We start from the raw sequence: 21,114 nt of genomic DNA, 5'->3' as shown, positions 1-21,114 counted from the left end.
TCAATGATGGCCTAGGACCTGTGGCAGAAGGACAGATTTGTTCCTTGTCAGCTCAAGGATATGAACTTGCAACCTTTTGGTTACTTGTCCAATGCTCTAACCACTAGGCTACCCTGCCGCATCCTGTTTGCAATAAGGGACTAAAGTAAAACTGGGGAAGAAATGTGGCAAAGACATGCACTTTATGTCCTGAATGAAAAGTGTTATATTTGGGGCAAATCCAACACATCACAAAGTACCACTCTTCATATTTTCAAGCATGGTGGTGGCTGCATCATGTTATGGGAATGCTTGTCATCGGCAACATCTAGGGAGTTCTTTAGGATAAAAACAAATGGAATAGAGCTAAGCACAGGCAGAATCCTAGAGGAAAACCTGGTTGTCAGCTTTCCAACAGACACTGGGAGGCAAATTCACCTTTCAGCTGGCAAATAACCTATATCATGAGGCACAATATATACACTGGAGTTGCTTACCAAGTTGACATTGAATGTTCGTGAGTGGGGGGGGGGGTGATCATTGTCTAGCAACAACCAACTTGACAGAGCTTGAATACATGTTTTAATAATTGTACAGTCCAGATGACTTACCTAGAAAGACTCACAGCTGTAATTGCTGCCTAAAATGTACTGACTCAGTGGTGTAAATACTTATGTAAATGAGATATTTATTGGAAATGAAATACAGAAATATGACATTTCGAAAAACATGTGTGCAGATATTTATTTTTTTAATCTATTTTTTATTCAGGTTTTAACATAACATGTGGAATAGGTCAAGGGGTATGAATTCTTTCTGAAGCCTGTAGAAATATAATAGGGAGAATATTGTACAATAGTAGGCTATACCCTTGTCTATTGCCTGGACTAACCATGGATCTGTGTGATGACACGCCCAAGTATTGCGCCATGCATCAGGTTCAAACGTTTGCAGCTTGGTCTGCGTTCCACTCCATAATGATTTAATTAGTGACGTGTTGACAGAGGAGAAAATTAAGGTAAACAAAACAATGTAATTAAATGGAATGATAATATACCAACAGTAACTAACAGTAAATTGGCAGTTTAATACATGTGGTTATTAGACCTAATGACGGTCGATACTGACAGTGGCTAATATTTAACATGATAGAAATAGGAGACAGAGAACATCGGGGTAGCCATTAATTAAAACATTCAAGAATGCCCATCCCTGCAAGTTAAAAGGGAGTACAATTTAAATTCAGCGTAATGGCATAGCATTTCATAAACTTTACTGTGGGAAAGTTGATATGCTTCAGTTGGCTGCCATATGACTGGTTTCACATCTGTTTCCAGAGATTATAATGTAAAATAGATATAGAGCAAATGTCATTTATATTTACAATTCCTTTATCCAAACGGATTACTCATTTACAAAGCTCCTATCAAAAGCTATTATCAAGTTGCAGTGCTTGGAGAATGCTGTTAACTCGACATGAGTTGGTTGAGTCACTGACGTGATCTTCCTGTCCAGTCTTGCGAGGCATGTGTGGTGGAGGAGATCTTGGTGGGCTATACTCAGCCCTGTCTCAGTGTAGTAAGTTGGTGGTCTGTTGATAACCCTCTAGTGGTTTGGGGGCTGTGCTTTGGCAAAATGGGTGGGGTTATATCCTGCCTGGTTGGCCCTGTTCGGGGGTATCGTCGGACGGGGCCGCAGTTTCTATCGACCTCCCTCTGTCCCAGCCTCCAGTATCTATGCCCTGGGGGGCTAGGGTCAGTCTGTCCTATCTGGTGAAATTCTCCTGTCTTACCAGGTTTCCAGTGTGAACTTAAGTATGCTCCCTCTAATTCTCTCTCTCTTCCTCCTCTCCCTGGGGCTCTGAGCCCTAGGACCATGCCTCAGGAGTACCTGGCCTGATGACTCCTGGTGGTCCCCAGTCCACCTGGTTGTGCTGCTTCTCCAACTCAAATGTTCTGCCTGCGGCTATGGTACCCTGACATGTCCACCGGATGTGCTACCTTGTCACAGACCTGCTGTTTTCGTCTCTCACTCCTCTCTCTCCCTCTACCGCACCCCCTGTCTCGACCTCTGAATGCTCGACTATGAAAATCCAACTGACATTTGCTCCTGAGGTGCCGTCCTGCTGCAACCTCTACAACTACTGTGACTATTATTATTTGACCGTGCTGGTTATTTATGAATGTTTGGACATCTTGAAGAATGAAATGGCCTTAATGACCATGTACTCTTATACCTCCACCCGGCACAGCTAGAAGAGGAATGGTCACCCCTCAGAGCCTGATTCCTCTCCAAGTTTCTTTCTAGGCTCCTGCCTTTCTAAGGAGTTTTTCCTAGCTACCATGCTTCTACATCTCAATTGCTTGCTGTGTGGGGTTTTAGGCTGGGTTTCTGTATCAGCACTTTGTGACATCTGCTGATGCAAAAAGGGCTTTATAAATACATTTGATTGATTACATTTGATTGACATATGCCAGTAGGTTTAAATGAGAACAAATACAGTTTGCCCTTGTGGAAACAGTTTCAGACCTCAGTTATTTGCGTACACCAATAAAATGGCTTCCTTGTGTACCAGTATAGGTTCTGTCCCTCTTCTCGCTCCTACCTGGGCATGAACCAGGGGCCCTCTGCACACATAGACAACAGCCACCCTCGAAGCATCGTTACCCATCGCTCCACAAAAGCCACAGCCCTCGCAGAGCAAGGGGCACAACTACGTCAAGGGCTCAGAGAGAGTGACATCACCAATTGAAACACAATTAGTGCCCCACTAACCATTTCACATCAGTTACACTCAACCCCCTTTTGACCTCCTCCTTTTCCACAGCAAACAGTCAACAGCATCAATGTAACAGTATAGCTTTCGTCCCTCTCCTTGCCCCTACCTGGGCTCAAACCAGGGACCCACTGCACACATCAACAGCTGCCTCCCATGAAGCATTGTTGCCCATCGCCGCGGCCCTTGCGGAGCAAAGGGAACAGCTACTTCAAGGTCGAAGAGCAAGTGACGTCACCGATTGAAACGCTATTAGCGCGCACCAAGCTAACTAGCTAGCCATTTGACATCGGTTACACTTGAGTCATGTCAACAAAATGGTGACACTCCTCAGTGCACTGATACCTGGGCCAGATGTAAAATACTTCAATATCCTGGCAGGTGGACGAGAGGAGGAAAATAGTAATGGGGAAGGGAGGTTCATATTTTAACAGTGCTTTATGCCACTGTGGGCCAGCTGGGGCTTTTCACGTCACTAAAACCAATCTGCCAGCCAGCCAGCCAAACAACCTGTCAGTCGAGGAAACAAGTTAGGTATTAAGAAAACCAAGCGAGTGAGGGAGTCAGTCATGGAACATTCTGTCAGTAGCCAATCGGTTATTTCTGCAACAGACTGTAAGTCAGTGTGTCAACTAGTCAGTGATCGAGAAAATAAAATAAGTTACTAATTATGTCAGTCAAAGAACAATCAGTTAGTAGCCAATGACATTCATATAACAGACTAGACTGCCAGTCAGTGAGTCAACTGGTAGGTCATTTGATGGTGATTTGTCTAGTCTTACACAGTCAGTTAGATGACAAAGCTGTCTTGAAAGACAAGACTGGAAAAGAACAGTAATCCATCCTATCAATCAATCAATCTTATAGCAGTCACCTAGGTTGACTTGTCTTTTAACAGTTTCTCAAACTGTCTTCATAGTTGAAAAGAGAACAGAGAGAGAGAAGCAATGGGGGAAATATGAAAATGACACCCACACAGCAGCCCTATTAAAGAATGGCACCCACACAGCAGCCCTATTAAAGAATGACACCCACACAGCAGCCCTATTAAAGAATGGCACCCACACAGCAGCCCTATTAAAGAATGGCACCCACACAGCAGCCCTATTAAAGAATGGCACCCACACAGCAGCCCTATTAAAGAATGACACCCACACAGCAGCCCTATTAAAGAATGACACCCACACAGCAGCCCTATTAAAGAATGGCACCCACACAGCAGCCCTATTAAAGAATGGCACCCACACAGCAGCCCTATTAAAGAATGGCACCCACACAGCAGCCCTATTAAAGAATGGCACCCACACAGCAGCCCTATTAAAGAATGACACCCACACAGCAGCCCTATTAAAGAATGGCACCCACACAGCAGCCCTATTAAAGAATGGCACCCACACAGCAGCCCTATTAAAGAATGGCACCCACACAGCAGCCCTATTAAAGAATGGCACCCACACAGCAGCCCTATTAAAGAATGGCACCCACACAGCAGCCCTATTAAAGAATGACACCCACACAGCAGCCCTATTAAAGAATGACACCCACACAGCAGCCCTATTAAAGAATGACACCCACACAGCAGCCCTATTAAAGAATGACACCCACACAGCAGCCCTATTAAAGAATGGCACCCACACAGCAGCCCTATTAAAGAATGGCACCCACACAGCAGCCCTATTAAAGAATGACACCCACACAGCAGCCCTATTAAAGAATGACACCCACACAGCAGCCCTATTAAAGAATGACACCCACACAGCAGCCCTATTAAAGAATGGCACCCACACAGCAGCCCTATTAAAGAATGACACCCACACAGCAGCCCTATTAAACAATGGCAGCTATGAAAAAAGCTGTAGCACCTGTTTGGCGGCAGTCAGTTAGACGGTGTAATCTAATCGTCTCAGCGGTGTTAGTTTAACACTAAGGCCTCATGTACTGGATTGTTAGGAATAATATCACAAGGACTCTCTTTTCCGCTCTTTTGTTTGTTTTTCCCTTGCCGATAACGAAGGAGAGAGCAAACCACGGTCTGCATCTGGGGGAACGATTAGCAAACCACGAGGGCCCAGCGCCTGGATCCTCTCCGTTCACACAGACAAAGACACACATAAATTCAACCTTGTACACCGACACCATGCCCTTTGCAAGTCTGCATGTCTCTGTTGTCCTCTGCATTTGCACACAGACAAATACACACACACACACACACACACACACACACACACACACACACACACACACACTACCTCTTCTATTACTTTTACTATGTATTTTGGACTTGCGACTTTTATTGTTATTATTGATGTTGAGGGAGCTAGCACATAAGCATTTCGCTGCCCCTTTTGTACCTGCTGTAAAGTCTGTACACGACGAATAAAATCAAATTTTATTTTGATTTGACACAAACGATTTTTCCTAAATGAAATCAATTGTGTTTTTGTTTCCATTGCAATCCATCATCACTCCAGCAACGGAGGATAAAATGATCATAAATGCAAGCCATTAGAGGAATTACCTGCCATTAAGAGCAGGAGAGAGCCACTGTACAGCACACTTGTCGGCCTGCCAAATTGAAACAAATCCCCTATTATCCACCTAACGAGGATGATATATTGATCATTATTATCATAATTATTTTATTTGATCACAACTGGCCCCGTTTCCATGACTTGTATGACACACATTTCCTGTTATATAAATAATGTGCCAAGCTGGCTCTGAAAACGTTGGTCATGTTCATTTGGCCCCAAATGAAAGAAAATGGACTGAAACAGGGAGGGACTACCAGGACTTGTCCAATGATAAACGTTCCTTTTCATTTCGCGTAGCAAAACCTTTTAACATTTTGTTTCCTAATGAACACGACCCAGTTCTGTGTCAACTCTCGGTTATTATTGCTGGAAGGGAAGGTGTCGTGAGGTAACATGCACTATGGAGGTATAGTGTATGTAGTGTCCTTCAAGCCTCTCCAGGATGAGGGAGAAGTGCTTTTTCTCTTATTGTGTTTTCACTTCAGGGTCAATTAGTGTTTGTGGACTCTTATCCCGAATGGTCTCTCACTAGTTGTACAACTGACTAGATATCCCCCTTTTCCTTTCCTTTCCAATCACATACAATGATACCAGTAACAACTGCAGCCACCATTATTCCCAAAGCGACTCAATTTGTAGTGTTTCTAACTCTGGAGAACAACGCTGTCCTGGTTCATACTGTACAACCTGTGTGAGAACTGGGCCTCTGTGAGTGAATATTTAAATGCAATTTGAATGTCTCCAGTCATGTAGATTTCAAGGGCCATGCTCTCATTGGCACCCTAAGGATGTTTACTCACGTAGACATCATGTCTACAATGAGGCCGTTTGAATTCTCTTTGGTTGATTAAAATGGACTATTTCCAAAAAACAAGGTGGGCCGACGCCGAAAACAGTGAAGTGGATCGATCTACTGTATGTCGAGGGAGGGGCTGATTTTTTTGCACATGACAATATTTTTATGATTCATATCAAACCTTTCGCCACCTTCAATTCTTGCACATTTTTTTCATAAAATGTATTCTGAACAAAAATATAAACACAGAATGGAACAATTTCAACGATTCTACTGAGATACAGTTCATATAAGGAAATCAGTCAATTGAAATGAATGAATTAGATCCTAATCTATGGATTTCTGGGATCTTGATTTCAGCTCATGAAACATGGGACCAACACTTGAAATGTTGCGTATATATTTCAACACTGTCAGCTCAGGCAAATTTGCTCAACCTAGAACCAATCAGAACTCCTGTACCTATGCCTGGTGATGAAGGCAGCTGGCCTGCTTCTATCTAAGATGGAAAAACAGTGTCAGTGTGTTAAGAGGAACAAACATTAACTTCCAAAGACTAAGTAAGATAATTATTAGTTTTTTAATGCACGTTGACCTTTTAGACAATTTATTGAAAACTAGCCAATGTTACAGTTGACTAGAAAGAACAACAGCTCCTCCTCCCAGCTGCCCACTGCACTGAGGCTAGGTAACACGGTCACCACCGATAAATCCATCATTATCGAAATCTTCAACAAGCATTTCTCAACGGCTGGCCATGCCTTCTGCCTGGCTACTCCAACCTCGGCCAACAGCCCCCCCCCCCCCGCAGCTACTCGCCCAAGCCTCTCCAGGTTCTCCTTTACCCAAATCCAGATAGCAGATGTTCTGAAAGAGCTGCAAAACCTGGACCCGTACAAATCAGCTGGGCTTGACAATCTGGACCCTCTATTTCTGAAACTATCCGCCGCCATTGTCGCAACCCCTATTACCAGCCTGTTCAATCTCTCTTTCATATCGTCTGAGATCCCCAAGGATTGGAAAGCTGCCGCAGTCATCCCCCTCTTCAAAGGGGGAGACACCCTGGACCCAAACTGTTACAGACCTATATCCATCCTGCCCTGCCCATCTAAGGTCTTCGAACGCCAAGTCAACAAACAAGTCACTGACCATCTCGAATCCCACCGTACCTTCTCCGTTGTGCAATCTGGTTTCCGAGCCAGTCACAGGTGCACCTCAGCCACGCTCAAGGTACTAAACGATATCATAACCGCCATCGATAAAAGACTGTGCAGCAGTCTTCATTGACCTTGCCAAGGCTTTCGACTCTGTCAATCACCATATTCTTATCGGCAGACTCAGTAGCCTCGGTTGTTTCTGATGACTGCCTTGCCTGGTTCACCAACTACTTTGCAGACAGAGTTCAGTGTGTCAAATCGGAGGGCGTGCTGTCCGGTCCTCTGGCAGTCTCTATTGGGGTGCCACAGGGTTCAATTCTCGGGCCGAGTCTTTTCTCTGTATATATCAATGATGTTGCTCTTGCTGCGTGCGATTCCCTGATCCACCTCTACGCAGACGACACCATTCTGTATACTTCCGGCCCCTCCTTGGACACTCTGCTATCTAACCTCCAAACGAGCTTCAATGTCATACAACACTCCTTCTGTGGCCTCCAACTGCTCTTAAACGCTAGTAAAACCAAATGCATAATTTTCAACCGTTCGCTGCCTGCACCCGCATGCCCAACTAGCATCACCACCCTGGATGGTTCCGACCTTGAATATGTGGACATCTATAAGTACCTAGGTATCTGGCTAGACTGTAAACTCTCCTTCCAGACTCATATCAAACATCTCCAATCGAAAATCAAATCTAGAGTCGGCTTTCTATTCGGCAACAAAGACTCCACTCACGCCACCAAACTTACCCTAGTAAAACTGACTATCCTACCGATCTTCGACTTCAGCGATGTCATCTACAAAATAGCTTCCAACACTCTACTCAGCAAACTGGATTCAGTTTATCACAGTGCCATCCGTTTTGTCACTAAAGCACCTTATGCCACCCACCACTGCAACCTGTATGCTCTAGTCGGCTGGCCCTCGCTACATATTCATCGCCAGACCCACTGGCTCCAGGTCATCTACAAGTCCATGCTAGGTAAAGCTCCGCCTTATCTCAGTTCACTGGTCACGATGGCAACACCCACCCGTAGCACGCGCTCCAGCAGGTGTATCTCACTGATCATCCCTAAAGCCAACACCTCATTTGGCCGCCTTTCGTTCCAGTTCTCTGCTGCCTGTGACTGGAACGAATTGCAAAAATCGCTGAAGTTGGAGACTTTTTTCTCCCTCACCAACTTCAAACATCTGCTTTCTGAGCAGCTAACCAATCGCTGCAGCTGTACATAGTCTATTGGTAAATAGCACACCCAATTTTACCTACCTCATCCCCATACTGTTTTTATTTATTTACTTTACTTTATTTACTTATTCTGCTCTTTGGCACACCGATATCTCTACCTGTACATGACCATCTGATCATTTATCACTCCAGTGTTAATCTGCAAAATTGTAATTATTTGCCTAACTCATCATGCCTTTTGCACACAATGTATATAGACTCTCTTTTCTTCTACTGTGTTATTGACTTGTTAATTGTTTACTCCATGTGTAACTCTGTGTTGTCTGTTCATACTGCTATGCATTATCTTGGCCAGGTCGCAGTTGCAAATGAGAACTTGTTCTCAACTAGCCTACCTGGTTAAATAAAGGTTAATTATTTTTTATTTTTTTAAATAGCCAGCTAATACTATAAACATCAATGCACCTGCTCAGGAAGCTAGTGTTTCATCACTGTCAGTTAATAAAATGTTGAATTATGTCTTGGCAAGATTGTCTCATGTCAAGTTAGCTGCAGGCTTAAATTATCATTAAATCATATGATTTAATAGAAACCAAAATGAAAGCATGAAGATAAATATGTTTGTCATTTATGCTAGAATAGTGATTCAAAAATGACAGCTACACAGGCATATTAGCCAATAAATATGGCGTAGCCTACTAGGGCTATCCCTGACAAAAACAAATCTTGGTCGACCGATAGTCATCCTTTTCTTTTGACAAATCGATTGTTTGAAATGTTTAAACTTATTTTTCCATATAGAGACAGAAACCCTATGTGTTTGAATAAAACCAACTACATATGCACTGAGCTTGTCTGATGCTTTAAACCTCACTAGGGTAGCGGGCACTATTTTCACCTCCGGATGAAAAGCGTGCCCAAAGTAAACTGCCTGTTACTCAGGCCCAGAAGCTAGGATATGCATATTGGATAGAAAACACTCTAAGGTTTCCAAAACTGTTAAAATAATGTCTGTGATTATAACAGAACTGATATGGCAGGCGAAAACCTGAGAAGAATCCATCCAGGGAATGAGATTTTTTTATGTTTGTAGTTTTCCATTGACTGCCTACACAGTATCCAATGACTTGGGACTCATATTCCACTTCCTATGGCTTCCACTAGATGTCAACAGTCTTTAGAAATTGTCTTCTGAAAAATGAGGGAGTAAGACCACTCTGAGTCAGTCGATAGTGGAAAGTCCCCAGACCTGTTTGCTGTGTGCGACCGAGAGCGCACCTTTCTTGTTTTTCTTTTATATTGAAGAAGCTATTGTCCGGTTTAAATATTATTGATTATTATGACTAAAAACAACCTGAGGTTTGATTATAAACATTGTTTGACATGTTTCTACGAACTTTAATGATACTATTTTGATTTTTTGTCTGGCTGTTGTGACTGCCTTTGAGCCAATGGATTACTGAACAAAACACGCCGACAAAACAGAGGTTTTGGATATAAAGAGGGACTTTATCGAACAAAACAAACATTTATTGGGTAACTGGGAGTCTTGTGAGTGCAACCATATGAAGATAATCAAAGGTAAGTGATTAATTTTATCGCTATTTCTGACTTTAGTTACTCCTCTTCTTGGCTGGTTACTGTTTGTAATGTTTTGTGAGCTGGGCACTGTCCTCAGATAATCGCATGGTATGCTTTCGCTGTAAAGCCTTTTTGAAATCTGACACAACAGTTGGATTAACACGAATTTAATCTTTAAGCCAATGTATAACACTTGAATGTTTTATGAATTTTTATTATGAGTATTTCTGTTTTTGAATTTGGCAATTTCACCGGATGTTGGCCAGGTGGGACGGTAGTGTCCCATATACCCTAGAGAGGTTAAGCACACTGTTTGATTAAATAATTAAGAAAAACGAATGACTCAAGAAAGAGCCCAATGGGCACACTGTGTTAAAGAAAATTACAGCGAGTGCCTGTGTGACAGGCGCAAGTGGTCTCGCTCTCCTCCCTACTGCAGCTGAAAGGCACCACAGCACAGCAAGTGTTAATTACGCTGTTCGTGCTGAAGCTGTGACCACTTCAGCCATGGAGTTTCTCAAATGTTTCTGTTTCAAAAGTTCTGTAACCGAAATCCCTAATTTGTTAAGGAAAAACATTCCCTATTCCCTCAACCCCATTCCCTATTCCCTCAGCTTTCTTTATGTGAAACATGTAAGCATCACATGCGATCAATAGCCTAATCACTTCAATAAATTGGTTATAACAAACTCCGAACACAGTCATGTTGACAGCAAAATGGATGCGGAGGAGGTGAAAAAGAAACTCAAAATGTGTGAATGTTTACTAGTTGCTGAGAAGGGAAAGGCAAGTCAGATCTGTGGAAGACATTTGACTTGGTTGTGGAAACTACTGGAGAACAAGAAAAAATATGATATAGGAGCAATCATTGAGTGAGTATTATATGTGCCAAACAGTTGCTGTTAGATTAAAATTGTTTTTCTTTTTCTGACCAATATTAATAGTGTAAACAAAACTAAATAAATAAGTGTAACAGAGAGTCTGTTCTAAGGAAGAAAATATATAGCCTTTATTACAGCAGACTAAAAACATTAATGAATTGCAGTTTATTTATTGTTTAGGCTAATTATTCAAAGGCTCCCTTTGCTATTTAATTTAAAAACAAAAGTGATTAATTGCATTTCAAAGCATGAATGTCTCATATGTTGTGTGATGGCATGATTGATTGATACAGTAGCCTATATATTGAATTTTGGGCTTAAGTAAGTTACAGTATTAAGACTAAACAGGAGGCACTCTGAGGCCTACAGCTCAATGGTGGTTATACAAGGCTACTATACTAAGCCTACTAATGATAACGACATGACTTATTATGATCATCATTTAGCAATATTCAATTCAAACGCACAAAACATATGAACTAAGCATTCACTGTGAAAGTTGATACACAGTGTAAGCCTTTCATATATAGGCTATGAGCATCAATTCTTTGGGATCGGTGTCCCTTCCAGGGAAAGGTTAAGCTAACGTAGGCTAATGCGATTAGCATAACAAGAGAATTTCTGCCATATCTGATCTCTGATATATCTGATATTGGCAGAAAGCTTAACCTCTTTGAACTCTAGGGGCAGTATTTCATTTTTGGATAAAAAAACGTTCCCGTTTTAAACAAGATATTTTGTTACGAAAAGATGCTCGACTATGCGTATTATTGACAGCTTTGGAAAGAAAACAATCTGACGTTTTCAAAACTGCAAAGATATTATCTGTGAGTGCCACAGAACTGATGCTACAGGCAAAACCAAGATGAAACTTCAAACAGGAAATGAGCAAAATTTTTGAAGCGCTGTTTTCCAATGTCTCCATATATGGCTGTGAATGCGCAAGGAGAGAGCCCACAATTTCTGCCGTTTCCAAAAGGTGTCTGCAGCATTGTGACGTATTTGTAGGCATATCATTGGAAGATTGACCATAAGAGACCACATTTACCAGGTGTCCGCCCGGTGTCCTGCGTCGAAATTTGTGTGTAAACCTCAGCTGCAAGTATTTTTCCATTTAATTCAGAGAAGAAAGCAGACTTCCACAAACGATATATCAATGAAGAGATATGTGAAAAACACATTGAGGATTGATTCTAAACAACGTTTGCCATGTTTCAGTCGATATTATGGAGTTAATTTGGAAAAAAGTTTGGCATTTTGGTGACTGAATTTTCTGTTTTTTTTGGTAGCCAAAAGTGATGTACAAAACGGAGCATTTTTCTCCTACACAAAGAATCTTTAAGGAAAAACTGAACATTTGCTATCTAACTGAGAGTCTCCTCATTGAAAACATCCGAAGGTCTTCAAAGGTAAATGATTTTATTTGAATGCTTTTCTGGTTTTTGTGAAAATGTTGCCCTCTATAATGCTATGCTAAATGCTACGCTAGCTATCAATACTCTTACACAAATGCTTGTTTTGCTATGGTTGAAAAGCATATTTTGAAAATCTGAGACGACAGTGTTGTTAAGAAAAGGCTAAGCTTGAGAGATAGCATATTTATTTCATTTCATTTGCGATTTTCATAAATAGTTAACGTTACGTTATGCTAATGAGCTTGAGGCTATAACTGGATACAGGTTTTTTTCAAAGCCAAAAGTGAACAAAACGGAGCGATTTGTCCTACACAAATAATATTTTTTGAAAAACTGAACATTTGCTATCTAACTGAGAGTCTCCTCATTGAAAACATCTGAAGTTCTTCAAGGGTAAATGATTTTATTTGAATGCTTTTCTTGTTTTTGTGAATGTTGCTGGCTGAATTCTAGGCTTATAGCTATGCTAGCTATCAATACTCTTACACAAATGCTTGTTTAGCTATGGTTGAAAAGCATATTTTGAAAATCTGAGATGACAGTGTTGTTAACAAAAGTCTAAGCTTGAGAGCAAATATATTTATTTAATTTCATTTGCGATTTTCATGAATAGTTAACGTTGCGTTATGCTAATGAGCTTGAGGCTATAAATAGGATCCCGGATCCAGGATTGCTCGACGCAAGAAGTTAAATTCTTGTTAATCTAACTGAACTGTCCAATCTACAGTAGCTATAACAGTGAAAAAATACCATGCTATTGTTTGAAAAGAGTGCACAATTTTGAACATGAAAAGTTATTAATAAACAAATTAGGTTTAATGGATAACTTGATTGGCAGATGTGATGAGCAGAGAGAGTACCATGGATAGTGCACAAGTTTGTATTGGTTTACAGATTAGTACTCAGATGCGTTTGCCTGTCCAGTTAGCGAACATGAACTTTGCTAAAATTGACATTGTCAACAAACAGAAATGTGTTCAGAAGAAATTAATATACATATATATATATATGTATATTATATGTATAAAAAAAACAGCTCCACCCTCGACAGAAATCGATCATCTTGAAAACTAAAGCAGAAAGCTTGCTACGACCCACCGCCTAAGTCAATCACCGCCTAAGTCACTCATCACAACAAGTCACTCTTGCCATATCAATGAGGCCTTTTGAACTGAACTAACCTGAATTAAGTTTGATTCATTTGAATTGACTATTCCTCGATTCACCCAATCACCCTGCTATCTTACCACATCAATGGGGTCATTTGAGCTGAAACAAACCAATTTGCAAGTGAACCAACTCATGTCTCAATGAAGCCATTTGAACTCAACTAAACCAAATATAATTAATCGGAATCGACTCATTCTTCACTCACTCTGCTGTCATCTGGGCCACGAGATCGAAGGAGGCAAAGCCAGCATTGAGGAAGTTGTCGCGATAGCGGCTCATCTTGATGGCATCCAGCCAGTCTCCCACGGTGGTGAAGGTGGTGTAGTCAGGGACGCATCGGTCGAGCAGAGGCTGCGATGCCCTACAGGAGGGAGGAGGAGAGTGAGACAAAAGAGAGAGGGTTAAGGTCACGCCTCACCTCCAGCACCAATGAAACCTCACTCCCAAACCCCCAAAACGCCACCTCGCTCTCCCCCTCGCTGCCCTTGTAGGGTCAAGGGTTAATCGCCTCCGTCGCCTGACGTAACCACCTTTGGTTACCATTGGAGACTGGCTTGGCCGGGCGTGTGTGTGTGTTCTCTTTGGCATGATGACCAATGCCAAAGAGACAAAAGGTGTGCAAACAACACAATACGGCGAAGGTGGAAAGACATTTCCTCAAGAATCTCTTGGACAGCGTGGAGATATTTGTGGACTGTCAACCTGTGTGTCTGTGTGTCTGTGTGTGTCTGTGTGTGTCTGTGTGTGTGTGTGTGTGTGTGTGTGTGTGTGTGTGTGTGTGTGTGTGTGTGTGTGTGTGTGTGTGTGTGTGTGTGTGTGTGTGTGTGTGCAAGTGTGTGTGCACGTGTGTGCACGTGTGTGCATACATACACCTGCAGACACCCAACGAGGCCCTTGGACTCTCCAAAAAACCCAACCACCCCTGATTGATGTCATAGATAGGGGGGCCACCTTGCAGTTTTAATAAACAGCAGTGGAAGTTTGAAAAGAGAGAGAGAGCTAGGGTGAACGAAGGAAGGTAGAGGAGAAAAGGACATAAAGAAAAAAGGGGGAAGAAAGAGGAGAAAGAGAACCTCTGTCTCTGTCTAGCTCTCTCTCTGACCGCTCTCTGCTCTGTTGATCCTTGTCGTCTTTTGATGGCATTACATTCACAATCAAAGGTGGATGGAAAAAAGAGAGGGAGCGAGTTAATAAGAGTCAATACAGAGGCTCCATTGAAGGGTTGACTGCTGCAGAGGGATTGGAGGAGTGCTCTTTAACAAGGCCTGCGCTTCAGGGCCCTGCGGGTTTGGGCTAGCCACCATCAACCATCAGACACAGTTCCCTCTTAATAGAGCATTGTTAGCCACTTTCTGAAGTCTCGTACTGAAGTGGAAGGTGTCTAGCCTGATCCCAGATCTCTTTGTGCTATCTTGCCAACTCCTTATGGTCAGTGGAAAGACAGCCAAAACAGAGGATGTGGAATCAGGCTAGAAGTCAAAGGAAGCCAAAGGCACTGAGACCGTATGTCTCATGTTATGAGGGGCAGTCACCTGAGTGGATACTCCCAAAACTGGAGCCCACAGGGCAAAGGTGTTGTGACGGTTTCCTCATGGTTTTTGGTGAACGTTTTTTTGTTTGTCTTCAGAGTGAAAGACACAGATCATTGGATTGTTCCGTGTCAGGCTACATGGGTATGCATTATGAGGCAGACAGACACACATCTCCGCCACCACACACATGTACCACACACTCACTCGCGCATGACAGGAGGACACCTCCACTTGTATAAACTATAACACGACTCCCAAACCAGTGACAAAAGTTAGCCTAGCAACCGCTAACCACTACAAAGCCCTAATGTCACGCTGGACGTCATGGCAGCTCATCTCTCACTCACTCTTTCCCCATTAGGCTCGGCGGGGGGCACACCTCTCCACTGGCCCGTTTAAAATGTCTTTTGCAAAAAATTCTAATCGTTCACGTATTTTCGCGTCACTCTTAATCAAGCTAAATACTGGGTAATTAATCACGCTTAATACTGGCTAATTAATCAAGCTAAATACTGGCTAATTAATCTGATTTAATCTTCCCAGCCATCGCCATAGCTCCAGATCCCCGATGGGAATCACCCCCTATTCCTCCTCACCCTCTTCCCCCTTTCCATGAAAACTACAGAGGAATGTAGCATGAGGATATCACTAAATATGTGAAACCATTGATCTAAGAACTTCCTTGTAGGAGCTATGGATGCCTTGAGTGCTTTATTGAGCAACGGTAATTCCACATTTGCATTGACAACCCTGGCCAGTTGTTTGGTGGCTTAATGTTTTAGCTATGGGAAGTACTGTGTACTGTAGGCATTGCTGAGACACTGACTCTCATACAAGTCAATAAGTCAATTTGGAAAAGGATATTTTTCCAGTGAAAAGTGTTATCGTTTTTGGCATGACTCAGGTGACTCTAGTACCACAGTCACAGATAAAAAAATGGCACTACTAAACCCTAGTCCAGGGAACATACTGTATTGCAGTAGACAGAAAACCAAAGAAACCCATTTCAGAGATATATATTTCTAGCTATTCTCTATAATGTAATCCATCACATACATACAAACATACACTATACAGTACCTGTCAAAAGTTTGAAAACACCTACTCATTACAGGGTTTTTCTTTATTTTTACTATTTTCTACATTGTAGATGTAAAGGTTGGGGTAGTATACAGAAGATAGCGCTATTTGGAAAAAGACCAAGTTCATATTATGGTAAGAACAGCTCAAATTAGCAAAGAGAAACGACAGTCCATCATTGCTTTCAGACATGAAGGTCAGTCATTCCGGAACATTTGAAGTTTCTTCAAGTGCAGTCGCAAAACCCATCAAGCGCTACTGGCTCTTATGAAGACCGCCAAAGGAAAGGAAGACCTAGAGTTACCTCTGCTGCAGAGGATAAGTTCATTAGAGTTATCGGCCTCAGAAATTGCAGCCCAAAAAAATGCTTCACAGAGTTCAAGTAACAGACATCTTAACATCAACAGTTTAGAGGAGAACGCATGAATCAGGCCTTCATGGGCGAATTGCTGCAAAAAAACAACTAAAGGACACCAATAAGAACAAGCGACTTGCTTGTGCCAAGAAACACGAGCAGTGGACATTAGACCGGTGGAAATCGGTCCACTGGTCTGATGAGTCCTTATTTGACAAGAACTACCTTGTCTTTGTGAAACGCAGAGTAGGTGAACGGATGATCTCTGCATGTGTAATTCTCAACATGAAACCATGGAGGAGGAGGTGTGATGGTATCGGGGTGCTTTGTTGGTGACACTGTCAGTGATTTATTTAGAATTCAAGGCACACTTAATCAACATGGCTACAACAGCATTCTGCAATGATAGGTCATCTCATATTTTGTTTTTCAACAAGTCAATGACCCAAAACACACCTCCAGGCTGGGTAAGGGCTATTTGACCAAGATGGAGAGTGATAGAGTGCTACGTCAGATGACCTGGCCTACACAATCAACCGACCTCAACCCATTTGAGATGGTTTGGGATGAGTTGTACCGCAGAGTGAAGAAAAAGCAGCCAACAAGTGCTCAGCATATGTGGGAATTCCTTCAAGATGGTTGGAAAATCATTCCAGGTGAAGTTGGTGGAGAGAATGCCAAGAGTGTGGAAAAAGGCAAAGGGTGGCTACTTTGAAGAATCTAAAATATATTTGGATTTGTTTAACACTTTTTTGGTTACTTTATACTTTTGTGTTATTTCATAGTTTTGATGTTTTTCACTATTATCCTACAATGTAGCAAATAGTAAAAAAAGAAAAACCCTTGAATGAGTAGTTGTGTCCAAACTTTAGCAAAATTCCCAGGTTTTCTAGAAATCCAGGTGGGAAAATAACCGGGTTATGGTTATTCTAGAAAATCTGTGAATTTGGGGTTTTGCAACCAGCACCAGATGAAAGTAGCTGCTAACTAGGCTGGGATGGGCCAGACTGTCTGACAGTTTATAGGCTTACCCAGAAGATTGTGTGCTGCTGGTGACCACCTTGAGGCTGGCGGCGTTGCGAATGAGCTTGTCCAGCGTTGCAACGATCTGGGAGAATTTAGGCCGAAGGTTCCTTTCCTTGACCCAGCAGTCGAGCATGAGCTGGTGCAGTGCTGTGGGGCAGTCCATGGGCGGGGGCAGCCGGTAGTCCTGCTCCACGGCGTTTATCACCTGGAGGGTTGGATAAGAGTTAGATTGACAAGTGGAATAGAATCAGACCTAGATAAAAAAAATAGAGGTCAAATCTAGGGAATATGGTTTTGAATTATGAGACAAGAAATGGATAAGAAACAGGGTGATGACTGGGGAGAGAAGGGGGTTTAGAGTCAAGATAAGAAGAGTCAAAAGACAGGGAGAGGGAGGGAGGGGGAAGGTAAGAGAGAGCATGAGAAGGGGGCAGGGGGGAGAGAGAAAAGGGAAGGGGAACCAGTCAGGAAAAAGGGGGAGTCAGAGAAGGAGAGTGACAACTTGAAGATGTGACAGTGTTTTTCGGGAACGTTGAATGTCAAACTAAGTCATCTTAATAAAGTTAAGTCCAGTAAAGTAATTGAAAGCAAGTTCCACTCACGTCCTGGTTGCTCATGTCCCAATATGGCCGCTCTCCGTACGACATCACTTCCCACATGACGATGCCGTAGCTCCACACATCACTGGCCGAGGTGAACTTCCTGTAGGCGATGGCTTCGGGGGCCGTCCAGCGAATAGGAATCTTGCCTCCCTGTGGATATGCGAATGAGTAGGTGAGAGTGAAATACTGGGGATGGAGTCACACACAGAGTTACACACATACAGAGGGAAGAGAGGGTGAGACAAACTTACACTGGTTGAGACACGTTTGATTATGATAAGATGCCAGGTAAAACTGAGGTACACAAATACCATACACATACACACATAAACAAACAAAACCCTGAACAACAAGTTCATTGTGATTCTCATTGAATGTACAGTACAATTTGTGTTTGAATAAAAAATAAATAGCAAAAAAGAACACAGTGACGAAAAATTGAAACAAACCAATTTATTACCATTCATTCAAGACTTGACATACACTATACTGTACATACAAAAGTATGTGGACACCCCTTGAAATTTGCGGATTCGGCTATTTCAGCAACATCAGTTGCTGACAGGTGGATGAAAATCGAGCACACAGCCATGCAATCTCCATAGACAAAAATTGGCAGTAGAATGGCCTTACTGAAGAGCTCAGTGATTTTCAACGTGGTACCATCATAGGTTGCCACCTTTCCAAAAAGTCAGTTTGTCAAATTTCTGCCCTGCTAGAGCTGCACCGGTCAACTGTAAGCCCTGTTATTGTGAAGTGGAAACATCTAGGAGCAACAAGGGTTCAGCCGTGAAGTGGTAGGCCACAAGCTCACAGAACGGGACTGCTGAGTGCTGAAGCGCATAGTGCATAAAAATCGTCTGTCCTCGGTTGCAACACTCACTAACGTGTTCCAGACTGCCTCTGTCAGCGCAATAACGGTTCGTCGGGAGCTTCATGAAATGGGTTTCCATGGCCGAGCAGCCACACACAAGCCTAAGATTACCATGTGCAATGCCAAGCGTTGGCTGGAGTGGTATAAAGCTCGCCGCCGTTGGACTCCGGAGCAGTGGAAACACATTCTCTGGAGTGATGAATCACGCTTCACCATCTGGCAGTCCGGCGGACGCGAGGAGAATGCTCCATGCCCGAATGTATAGTGCCAACTGTAAAGTTTGATGGAGAAGTAATAATGGTCTGGGCTGTTTTTCATGGTTTGTGCTAGGCCCCTTAGTTCCAGTGAAGGTAAATCTTAATGCTACTGCATACAATGACATTATTGACGAATCTGTGCTTCCAACTTTGTGGCAACAGTTTGGGGAAGGCCCTTTCTTGTTTCAGCATGACAATGCCCCTGTGTACAAAGCTAGGTCCATACAGAAAGGGTTTGTCGAGATCAGTGTGGAAGAACTTGACTGGCCTGCACTGAACTCAAACCCATCGAACACCTTTGGGATGAATTGGAACGCCGACTGCGAACAGGCCTACATTTGTGCCCGACCTCACTAATGCTCTAGTGGCTAAATGGACACAAGTACCCGCAGCAAAGTTCCAACATCTTCCCAGAAGAGGGTAGGCTGTTATACAGTAGCAGCAGAGAGGGGACCAACTCAATATTAGCGCCCATGCTTTGGAATGAGATGTTCGACGAGCAGCTGTCCACATACTTTTGGTCATGCAGTGTAGATGCCCACACACACATGCATACACACACGACCAAAGTGTCCTACACACTAACCAGTGAGCTGGTGTAGGTGGGGTCCGTGGCGTCATCTTCGAGGAAGCGCGACAGGCCGAAGTCAGACACCTTACACACCAGGTTGCTGTTGACCAGGATGTTGCGTGCAGCCAGGTCCCGGTGGACGTAGTTCATATCAGACAGATACTTCATGCCCGCCGCGATGCCACGCAGCATCCCCACAAGCTGGATCACTGTGAACTGCCCATCGTTGAGCTGAAAAAGACAGAGAGATAGAAAGAGAAATATAAGCAAGCATTATACTATAATCTATATTCAATATTTAGCTTAACTGTTTAACATACTTCCATTCCTACCTCTTTGCCGTGTTCGCTCTTTTCCTACCAACTCTCTCTTTTGTTTTCTGTCTCTTGCTCTCTCGTGGTTTTTCTCTCACTCTCTTTCTTATTTCCCCATATCTCTACCTGTCTCCCATCTAGCTCTCCTTCTGTTTCTCCCTTGTCTTCTGTTTCACCCCTTTCTCTCTACCCTCTTTCAACCCTTCCTTCCCTCCATCTCTCTCTCCCTCTATCTTCCGCTCTCTCTCTCTCCTTCTCAGTGTCAGACAATGTTTAATATGAAGGTGAGGCAGTGATTCATAGGCTAGTGAAACCTCTGTAAATGTCGGCGATTGCGAGAGGAGTGACACATTTGTAAGATACTGACAACAGACGGGGGTTAGGTACATGTTTGGGTACTTTGGCAGATGATGAGATGATTACAGATACACATTTATGTGTTTTCAAGAGTATCAATTCTCTGGCTGTTTTTATATAGTGCATGTTCAATGGATTTAGTCCAGAGATTGACAGCAAGTTAGGCCTTTGTTATTATGAAAACATTTTTGGGGTTACAGTAGGTGGTGTGTAATGTTAGCAATATGTGAAATTATGTTTTTTTTGCCAAACCCTGAGCTCAATGTTTCAAATAATTTGCTAATTCTAAACATATCCTTGTGCGTGTGTGCGTGTGCGTGTGTGTGTGTGTGTGTGTGTGTGCACCCATCAAATTATTATTATTTAGTACTGTGTATGTGTATGTTCCACAGGTTCTCCTACCCTCAAGAAAGAGTCTAGCGCCCCGTTCTCCATAAACTCTGTGACGATCATGACTGGCCGGCTCTTGGTGACCACGCCCTCCAGTCTAATGATGTTGGGGTGGTCGAACTGTCCCATGATGCTTGCTTCACTCAGGAAGTCCCGCCTCTGCCGGTCAGTGTAGCCCACCTTGAGTGTCTTGATAGCCACAATGATCTCACGTCGGCCGGGTAGCTTGCAACGCCCGCGACACACCTCCCCAAACTCTCCTGTGAGAGCGAGGAATGGGA

General features: G+C 42.9%; 1 protein-coding gene across 6 annotated transcripts in view; it reads right to left on the bottom strand.

Annotated features, from left to right (window-relative positions):
* LOC135557358 (ephrin type-B receptor 3-like) overlaps nt 1-21,114 on the bottom strand; it is a 51,790-nt gene that overhangs the window by 7,017 nt on the left and 23,659 nt on the right. For 3 of the 6 annotated variants that reach the window (XM_064990565.1, XM_064990567.1, XM_064990566.1), the window contains exons 9-13: nt 20,846-21,093; nt 19,788-20,003; nt 18,071-18,220; nt 17,474-17,673; nt 13,681-13,836 (exon numbers count right to left, since the gene is read on the bottom strand). In XM_064990565.1, the coding sequence (XP_064846637.1) occupies nt 13,681-13,836; nt 17,474-17,673; nt 18,071-18,220; nt 19,788-20,003; nt 20,846-21,093 (970 nt within the window). Of the gene's footprint in view, nt 1-13,676; nt 13,837-17,473; nt 17,674-18,070; nt 18,221-19,787; nt 20,004-20,845; nt 21,094-21,114 lie in introns of those variants that run through there. The other 3 variants (XM_064990568.1, XM_064990570.1, XM_064990569.1) reach the window with 2 other exon arrangements.

This window comes from Oncorhynchus masou, chromosome 16 (assembly GCF_036934945.1).
Source record: "Oncorhynchus masou masou isolate Uvic2021 chromosome 16, UVic_Omas_1.1, whole genome shotgun sequence".
NCBI classification, from domain to species: Eukaryota; Metazoa; Chordata; class Actinopteri; order Salmoniformes; family Salmonidae; genus Oncorhynchus; species Oncorhynchus masou.
Note: the sequence above shows the minus strand (reverse complement) of the source record. Positions and strands in the feature narration are given on the sequence as shown.